This window comes from Cyprinodon tularosa, unplaced genomic scaffold (assembly GCF_016077235.1).
Source record: "Cyprinodon tularosa strain WSP-4 unplaced genomic scaffold, ASM1607723v1 ctg1173, whole genome shotgun sequence".
Taxonomy (NCBI): Eukaryota; Metazoa; Chordata; class Actinopteri; order Cyprinodontiformes; family Cyprinodontidae; genus Cyprinodon; species Cyprinodon tularosa.
The window spans coordinates 133,654-142,851 of NW_024037974.1; the positions used below are offsets into that span (position 1 = coordinate 133,654).

At 37.4% G+C, this 9,198-nt stretch overlaps 1 protein-coding gene across 1 annotated transcript; it reads right to left on the bottom strand.

Annotated features, from left to right (window-relative positions):
* Positions 1-3,733: 3,733 nt before the first annotated feature.
* LOC119799075 (endonuclease domain-containing 1 protein-like) lies at positions 3,734-7,061 on the bottom strand. The gene is made up of 2 exons (XM_038308806.1): positions 6,735-7,061; positions 3,734-4,835 (listed from the first exon to the last, which is right to left on the bottom strand). The coding sequence occupies exons 1-2, from the start codon at positions 7,059-7,061 to the stop codon at positions 4,218-4,220; spliced, it is 945 nt and encodes a 314-aa protein (XP_038164734.1). The 3' UTR covers positions 3,734-4,217.
* Positions 7,062-9,198: the final 2,137 nt, after the last annotated feature.

A 9,198-nucleotide genomic window follows, 5' to 3' on the forward strand; every position in this document is an offset into this window, starting at 1 on the left:
TTATCCCAGCACTGCGTCCCCCCACCATGGACTGATCTCCTTGCTGCCCTCTGGGAAGAGGCTTTGCAGCATTCGATGCAGGTCCAGCAGATTCCAAAACAGTTTCTTTCCAACCGCCATCAGACAGCTGAACTGTTGAAACTCTAATTCAACTCTGCATCACACTTGAAAATATCATATTTGTACTACTAACGTGGCAAATTTTTCACAATCCCTTTAAATAAAACACAACTCAATGTTCTACTGTATTTTGGACCATATTTATTTATTTTGCAATGCTCTGAACCTTTCCATATTAATAGCATGACTTTTAAACTGGCTTTCCTTTTCTCCACATTGTTAACATTTCGATCACTGCTGCATTTTGAAAAGTAGAAATGTTTATTTCACTGTTGAACAGCTGTATGCATCGAAGTTTCGTTTTGTATACACTCTGTGTTTACAAAATGACAATAAAGTTTGTCTAAGTAAGTCATGGTCTATCTTGTGCTCCCCCTTGGCTTCTATTGTATTACGAAGTTCAGTGTCTTGTATTCTTGGCTGTTCCCTGCTCTCAGTGCCCGGTGTTCCTGTGTTCCTTCTTTTTCTCTCTGGGTTTAGTTTGCCAGTAAAAATACAAACATATTGTTCACCAAACTCTCTGTGTTTGAATTAAGGTACAACTCACTGCAATGTACGTAGCTCTTGAGATACAGAATTACTGTGGTGCATCCACATAAAATAGTTTTCTAAAAAGATATGTACGTATATTATTGTGTCTGTACTTACAATAAAAATATTATTGTATAGCCTTACCGGCCCCCAGCCCCCCTCCTCCGGCTGAGGATGGATGACTCAAGGCTCTCTGTTGAGGTCCGGTCCAGTCAGCGGCCCAGCAGTCGACACTCCATCGGATTTGCCCGTTTTATGGTGGAAGTTTAGAATTGTGAGATTTGCAGAGAAAGGAGGTGTCGATGGGGTTTGGACTTCTCTGCACGTCCATTTCACCCACTGAACTATCGTTATTCATCTATGACAATGGAAACTCAGCTTTGTATTCTATGACCCCATTAAAAATGGCTTTAATAATGGCTGAGAAGAAGTGTCTATGAAGTGTATGAGAAGAAAAGAAAGGCCTCAGAAGAGGCAGATATGTCCCAGAATGCTTTGCACGGAGAGCTCTAAAATGTTATACCAGTTGGAACATTTTAGTTTCACCTGGTTTAATTTAGCATAAAATCTTCTTTAATGAACCTTTGGCTATCCGATTATTAATTTATTAATCGAAAAAATAATCAACAGATTAATCCATTTGCAAAATAATTGTTAGTTGTACTCCTACTGTAGATTCTATAAAAACTCACCATGACACAAGAGAGCACTTCTCTTGACATTTCCTTTTGGAAAATGTGATGGAAAATATATTTTTAAATATATTCAATTGATAAAAATAAGAATAAATGAATATGAGAAGTAATAATAAAATCAGAACATCCCTGTGGTTTCTCCTCTATCAATCCTGGATAACCGAGTTGTTCTACTCATCCTTTTATTTTTTGTAGGACCTCCTATGGGTTTGTAAGGCATACCTGAAAGCTTTAAGACTTTATTTGTTTCTGTTGGTTTTATTGGTCCAATTGGAGATTATTCAACTATAGACTGAGCAATAAATGTGAGCAAAACATGGACTAAAACTGGGTCTAAATCAGGTGGCTAAACCGTAAACTTAAATAAAGAGAATAGCGGATGAGCCCAGTGAAGAAGCGTCTAACACAGCTGTAAATTAAATATCATCAATTAATCCTGTGGAGCCGAGAGAGCAGAGATAAATCTGAGTGCGCAGACCAGAAGCTGAGCTTGCGGCAGGCTGGTTTTGAGTGAGGGTGTTGGAGTTTAAACAATTTACATTGTTCTCACTGCAAGCTCACGTCAGTGTCACCAAATTACGCCATAGATGTTGATCAGAAGAACATGAAATGCAAAGTTTGTCTGAAAACTGTCAGGATGACCCAAAATAACACATCCAACCTCTCCCACCACCTACAGCTCAGCCACACTTCTGAGTTCAAAGATGTGAAAAAGACTCCTTTACCTATGTGCAAAAATGTTTACAAGGGAGAACATTTTTTCTGTTCAGTGAGACATTGTTTAATGTTTAAACTTGAATACGTACAAGCCTTTAATAATTAATTGAAAGTAATATTTAATGTGACGTATGGAACAATTTGTGTTTTCTGCACATGCCTTTTTTTTTTTAGAGTGTCCTGTATGGCGATGTTGCAATAAGAATAATTGTCTTGATGCCAAAAAGAGCCCAACAGATTCTACTTTCACAAGTGGAACAGCTTTATTATAATTATGCAGGAGCTTTACAGATTATATGGACACTGAACTGCAAGTAGATGCCTTTATTTCTAATAGAAGAGCCAAAGCATTTATTGTTATCGAGGTAAAACTGCCCAATTTATTGTGATATTTATTTGAAGTTATAATGCCCAGCCCTACAGTAAATACTAAGTCTCTATTCTCAGCCGCTTCAAATGTTATCATCTCAATAAATGGTCGTTATTACCAATTATCAGTCCCATAGAATGGCTTCAGATGTTGCCAGTCGGCTCAGTAGATTGTTATCCCAGAGTAAATGCTAATTAATTAATCTATTTATGTGTAATCTGAAAATAATTTCAATGTTTCTTCATGTACTGTAAAACTAAATAAATAACAATAAAATGATCCCCATGTTGCTCAAAATAACTAAGAACAAATAAATGGCCCAATGTAATCGCATCCTCTCCCATTAAATATTTATTTCTTTGTGAATTAATATTGATCATTCTTTAATAACATCCCCGTCAAACGGACATGCAATGTTTGTTTATAAAAGCTAATGTGTCCAATGGACCAAGTGAATTTTTTTTTTCATTTGCACAAAAAATGACAAAAAAATCTCCTGACTAAATCAGGAAATAAAACAATATGATTGGCTCTAAGGGGAGCGGAAACAGAGGACACTAAGGCTACCTTCGCACTGCAGGCCTTGATGCTTAATTTCTATTTTTTTGAGAAATCCGATTCTTTTGCGTTGCTGTTCACATTTCCAAATATATGCAACTTGTATGTGATCTCCTGTGTGAACTGAGGTCATACAACCCAATGTCCTACTTTTGCAGTAGAGGACGCAATGAACACAATCTTTTCAATATGGTTAAACATAAATACTGCTCTGCGCATCATCATCTGCCATGGTTGTTGTTTTTCTTGCAGTTTCTTCATAGGAACACCCAGAATATTGTCCTTTGTCGGGTATTAATGGCGTTCTGTCGGGTGAATGCGACCTGGCCGTTCAGACATGGGTCGCATTTGAAAAGATCAGATTTGTATCTGATTCAGGACAACATAGCCAATCAGCCTGGGTCGCATTGGAAAAAATTGGATCTGTGTTGTTCAGACTGCCATGAAAAGATCAGATCCAGGTCGCATATGGGCCAAAAGATCGGATTTGGATCACTTCAGCCTGCAGTGTGAACGCAGCCTTAGTTTACTGAACAAAACCTGCTACCAACCAGGTCTCTCTTATTTCAGGTTTAGGAAACGTTCTTATTGAAATGGACCCCAGGCCTGGTTCACACTCTGAAAAGCTTAGGTCTATATCCTAAGATATAGATCTTTTTTCCTCATGGAATCAGGATTTTTTAAGACCAACAAGGTAATCCATATTGAATGATTTCAAAACACCAGTCTTGTATTTCATGCATGATGTTTTTTTATAATTTATTTTTTTTATTTTTTTGCAAAGCTTTATTTTTGGTAATGGATAATACAAATCCAAGTTTAACAAGCGTGAACATGTAAAAGAAAAACTCCAATTGTTTTAAAGAAACGGGTGAAAAAAATCTAGGTTACAGAATTTTGAAGCAAAGAAATTGTATATATAGCAACACAAAGTGTGAGGCATTTTCCTCGCCTGACTCTTTACACATAATTGAACCTACCACTGGGGTGCGGGGGTCACCATGGGAGAAAATGGAAGATTAGAGAGAGGTTCATATTTTGTTTGAGCATTTCTTTTTGTCTGCTCAAACAAAAGATGAACCTGTTATGTACTTAACGTATAAGCAATGCAGATTTTAGTATTACACATTCTATTCTAATTACTCCATTATAATGTTGATAACACTTATAATGAAGTTGCAAAAGCTTCTTTTATAATCATAAATTCGGCAATGCTGATTCCTTTTTTAGGGGTTTTTAGGTTTGGAACATTTTGAATCAAACAGATTGACGTCATCTCCTTTCCTGTTCGTTCTCTTTTTCAGGATGCTCTCTAAGTTTTCCAATGGCATCTCTCTTACATCATAACCATGATAATTCTCTGTCTTTTTCACAATCTTTTCATTGCTGTTGGGATCATTTCTTCCCACTGCACCATATGCAGGAAAGAACTTCTGCTCTTTTTCGGGGAGCTTTGATGCATATTTGGGGCAGCAGTAAGCAGACCAAATGTACTCAGGAACAGCCACTCTGCCATTGATAAGGGGTGTGTTGGACTCATAAGGCATGACACCAGTTATAACATACATTTCACCTTTGCAGTAGTTCTTAAAACTTTTCCTGACTTTTTCCTCCCATGTTTCCCAGGGGCCTGAATTGGATTGTTCCTTCTGGGGAACAATGTTTGTCAAAGTAAAGGTGGCTTCTTTGTCCTCTTTTGTGTTCTGGTGGCTACTAGGAGCGAGATGTCCTCTGGTGAAGCCTGAGTTCTTGTAGTCGTCAAGGACCGCTTGGCTTTCAATGACATCTTTAGGAACAGGAGTTTGGAAAGGTTGCATTTCCCAATTGGACTTGGGATTGGCCAACTGCAGAAAAGAACACCAGTGCATTACTCATTAACTCAGTCAGTGACAAGATTTATTTTATATATATTTTGTATATATTTATTTATGAGCTACATTGTTGGAGACATATAATTTATTTGGCCAAAAAACTACAAAACTTGTTTACAAACTAGGAGATTTTTCTTGTAAACATGTTTCTTTTGCTCAAGCTTGGTAAAGAGCCAGAACTTGTATTCAAGTAGAGTATTGTTACTTTGAAATCACATAAACAATCAGAAGGATCCTCTACATTATGGTCAAATTAATGTGGACATAATGTAGAAACACATTGAGTTGCTGTAATAGAATAATGTAGTAGGATCAGCTGCAGGAATGTGATGATATACATGCAGTTCCATGTTCTGATGAGGACTTTTTAAGAAGGTTATTTAGAATTTGAGCTGAACAATTTGATCATACAGATGATGTTTTGCATAATATCACAATGAGGTCAGTGATATAGCAGTTGCAGTCCATAGCAACCGTCTTAATCGTGAAAAATGTGAAATCACCCTCTTTTTTAGGAGACACAGGGGTCTGGTAATACTAAGGATCATCTACATTGCTGATTATTCAAAATATTATAGTTCTTGTTAATAGAATTATCATAGAAATTCTTCTTACTCCCCGCACACTCCTGATGAGGGGATACAAATTTTCGCAGGAGATAAATTCCTTGGCACGACACCGTTAACATTCACTGAGTGTGTCTCTCCTCCAACCACATAGCTATTCTGTACCAAGTGAGTAGCGAACCCAAATAATATTATGTCCCAAAGTGAAAGAAATTTAGATTTATATAATATTTTATTTTATGTGTGATCAATGTGAATATTCAGCTATTTTCTTTTTTCTTTGTAGAAAACCTGATAGTCGTTAGTCAGTCTAAATGATTATAGCAGTTAAAACATTGGATTGAAACTAATTTTGGAGCCTAATAATAATGATGCCACATGACCCTGTTTCCATTATTTCCAATCTGTTTGAAAACTCCCTTCCTTTTTTCATATTAGGCTTAATCCCTTAGGTTTAGGATCAGTAATGTTTCATTTTCAGAACAGCCCGATTGATGAAACTTCAGAGAAGTTGATATTTTAATGGTGTGCTGTCATCCATCATCACTGACAGCTTAATTCATAATTAAACCAAGTATTGAAATTCTTGAAATATGTGTTGAATAATATACAAGTTACCTGTTTTTAGTAATTAATAGAAACAGGTGTGATTTAATTAAATAAATCCCTAAAAAATGTCTCTCTTCAAATAGATTTTCATAGATTTGAGACTCTGTAAAGTACTGGTGAGTTTATTTCTATAGAACATTTCAGTAGCAAGAACATTTAAATATCAAAAATTTAAAAGTAGGGAAAATAGAGAGAAGAACAGATGGCAGTGGCATAGAGGTGATTCGGTTTGGTCATTAATAGTAAGAACATGTTTCAAGTATTAATAATATAATAGAATAGCATCAAAGCACCACTTTCATGGTAAAAGGGTTTTTGAGGAACCAGAGGCTTTGTTGTTGAGATTTAACTGCCCACAAAGCAAAAAGGCTCTGGTTGACAAGTCAGACAAAAGCGATTAAAACCCTTCATGATGACCTAAACATCGAGGTAAGCAGGGTGTCCTGTTATTACAGCAGACTGTGAGCAGCTGAATGCCCAGCAGCCAAGATTGAGATCAGCTCCTCCAAGGCAGTCTCTGGTTCTTGACCTGAAAAGGCGGATAACCCTCCTAAGGTTGGAGGAGAGTTTGTGCCGCAAATGGTAGAGCTCATAATAAAGTCTCATCAAACAGAAATATCATTTCTGTCAAATAATTAGCTTAGTACTGCCTTCATTTCAGGTAGATGAGTTTTAATTAATGGTGCTTATTACCTACCTGTGGTTCATACATCCAGGGGTCTGCAGGCCGCCCTCCTTCTGCAGGAGACATTATGTAGGCGGAGAACAAAGGAGTCCGACTCTTCTTTTGATACAGAGTGGCAAAGCGCCAGTTTTTCTTGTAGCGCTGGCAAATCGGCTGGTACTCTTTGATATTGCTGTAATCTCCACCTAAACCGGTCGGTAGCTTTTTGTTGTAGAAGAAGCGCAGACAGTCACTGAAGCCCTTCTTAACCTCACCTTCTGCCAGACCGTCAAACCAGGGCAGGAGAAGAAGCAAGGCTGCTGACAAGGAGAGCAGGGAGCCCCTCATGATCTGAGACATTCTGAAACTGTTCAGAACCTTTGCTGCCTCTTTCCTTAGACAGAGGCTTGATATATATATATATATATAGTACTATATACAACATACTTGAGGGAATATTTTAAGCAACGCCCTTAAAAAAAAGAAGAAACAAAATCTGACCAGTCATATTCAGGGAAAACACTTGCAAGATTTCAAAAACTTGTGGTTTTATCAGCAGTAACTGGTGTTTATCATATTACTACACAGCAATTCTCTGGTATAGCTGGTAAGCAAATATTTGTTTGTTACAAGTTCTGCACCAATATCACACACTAGATATCTTCAGATAAATATTTTTATGTCCAAACTGTTTTCTGGGTGATTTCAACTATTTAATGCGAGTTCTCAATTCAGAATTAAAACCATGATTTCCTTATTGCATCTTTTTCAGCTGCTGTGAACTAATTTTTTTTAAATATGCTTCAATAACCATACCTTCATAAGATCTATGTTTTTTTTTTTGTCCTAAAGAATAATTACATATTAAAAACACTGTTACACTTTATGACAACCTGTTCCATAATTGGATGTGTTGGTCTAATATTTTTAATTGGGGTCTGCAAAAAAGTTGTTATTAACCAGCGAATAATCTTTGTGTAGAAATAGCATTAAAAAAAAATAAATAATTTTAACCTGAAATAATATTTTAAACTTAAAAAGCATAAAAAAGGATTTGACTAGTTTAATCAGAGAAAAACTCACTTCAAACTGTTGTTTGTTCTGCAGAATTTCTACTGTAAAATGGGAAGAATGTCAGGTTAAATATGTGATAACAGAATGTCACACATCTTATTTTACAGCAAACAAGACATTCAACCTGTACGACACTAAATAATAAAATGTTCTATGCAATTTTTATATTCAATTTATTTCTGTAGTATCAATTCACAACACATGTCATCTCAGGGAACTTCACAGAGAAAAAGTAATCACATCATCCAGTCAGACTGGTTCAAAGTTTTCTATCTAAGAAATACCAGCTGATTGCATTTACGAGTTAACTCTTCAGCAATCCCTCTCGCCAAGCATGCTTTTAGCGACAGTGAAGAGGAAAACTCCCTTTTAATAGGAAGAAACCTATAGCAGAACCAGGCTCAGTGTGAGCGGCCATCTGAAGAGGCGGACTGAATACTTGTGTCATTTTGGGTTCAAGGCGTCTAACCCACATGCAGAAACACTCGTCAGACAGGGAAAAAGTTCAAAGGTTTATTTACAGATTTACAATGAGAATCACTGCATGAAAATATGCGGCACTGTAGATTGTCGTGGAAGTTCAGGTTAACGGCATTTTACGGTAATTTGCAGGCATCGTCGAAAACTCCCATAAATTGTCAGAAATTGACGTTGGCTTTCTTAGGCAGTGTTCCCCCCATGCCTCCCCCCCATGGAATTCTAGGGGAGGCTTTAACATGTAAATGAACATGCTGTGAGCTATACAAATGCAAATCAGGGTTGCAGGCGGAGTTTAACCCCAAGTGACATTTTTCTAAAAGGTAAGAAAATCTCTGATACAAAGAGATCAGGCTCAGTATAGCCTCTTACATTTTAGGCCCCGTCCACACGAAGACGAACCCTGGCCTAAACGCACAAATTTTTCACCAAACCAGCCTCTCATCCACACGAAGCCGGCGTTTCGGGGGTCTGTAAACGATCTTTTTTTAATTCAGCCTTCAGAGTGGGAAGATTTCGAAACGCCGTTTTAGCGTTTCCATCTTTACGCTCTAACCGCATATTTTTTTTTACACGCATGCGTCATAGCATCGCCTCTAAACACGCATGCGCGACACATCACAACAACAATGGCGCCGTTGCTGCTAATGCTACTCACCCTGCTATCGGGCTTACAACAGAATCTTCTTCTGGAATATCTCCAGGAAGAACAGAGCAATATCGACGACATAGTTCAGCACCTGAATTTGACTTAACCACGAAAATGGACCCGCAGGGCAACCATGTATAAATATTAGTGCACATGCCCAACATTTCGCCGCTTATTTTTGCTTTGGCACCACAGCGCCACTTACAGGCCTGGCATACATTTTGCAGCGTTTTCATGCATTCGTGTGGACGCTCACATTTATTTTACGTCTCCGTCTTTATTGCAAACGTTTTGGAA

Excerpts from the sequence above, each read along its gene's own strand:
- LOC119799075 (XM_038308806.1), bottom strand. The coding sequence starts at position 7,061 with ATGTCTCAGATCATGAGGGGCTCCCTGCTCTCCTTGTCAGCAGCCTTG. Across the intron at positions 4,836-6,734 it reads CCTGGATGTATGAACCACAG|TTGGCCAATCCCAAGTCCAA; the intron begins GTAGGTAATAAG and ends TCTTTTCTGCAG.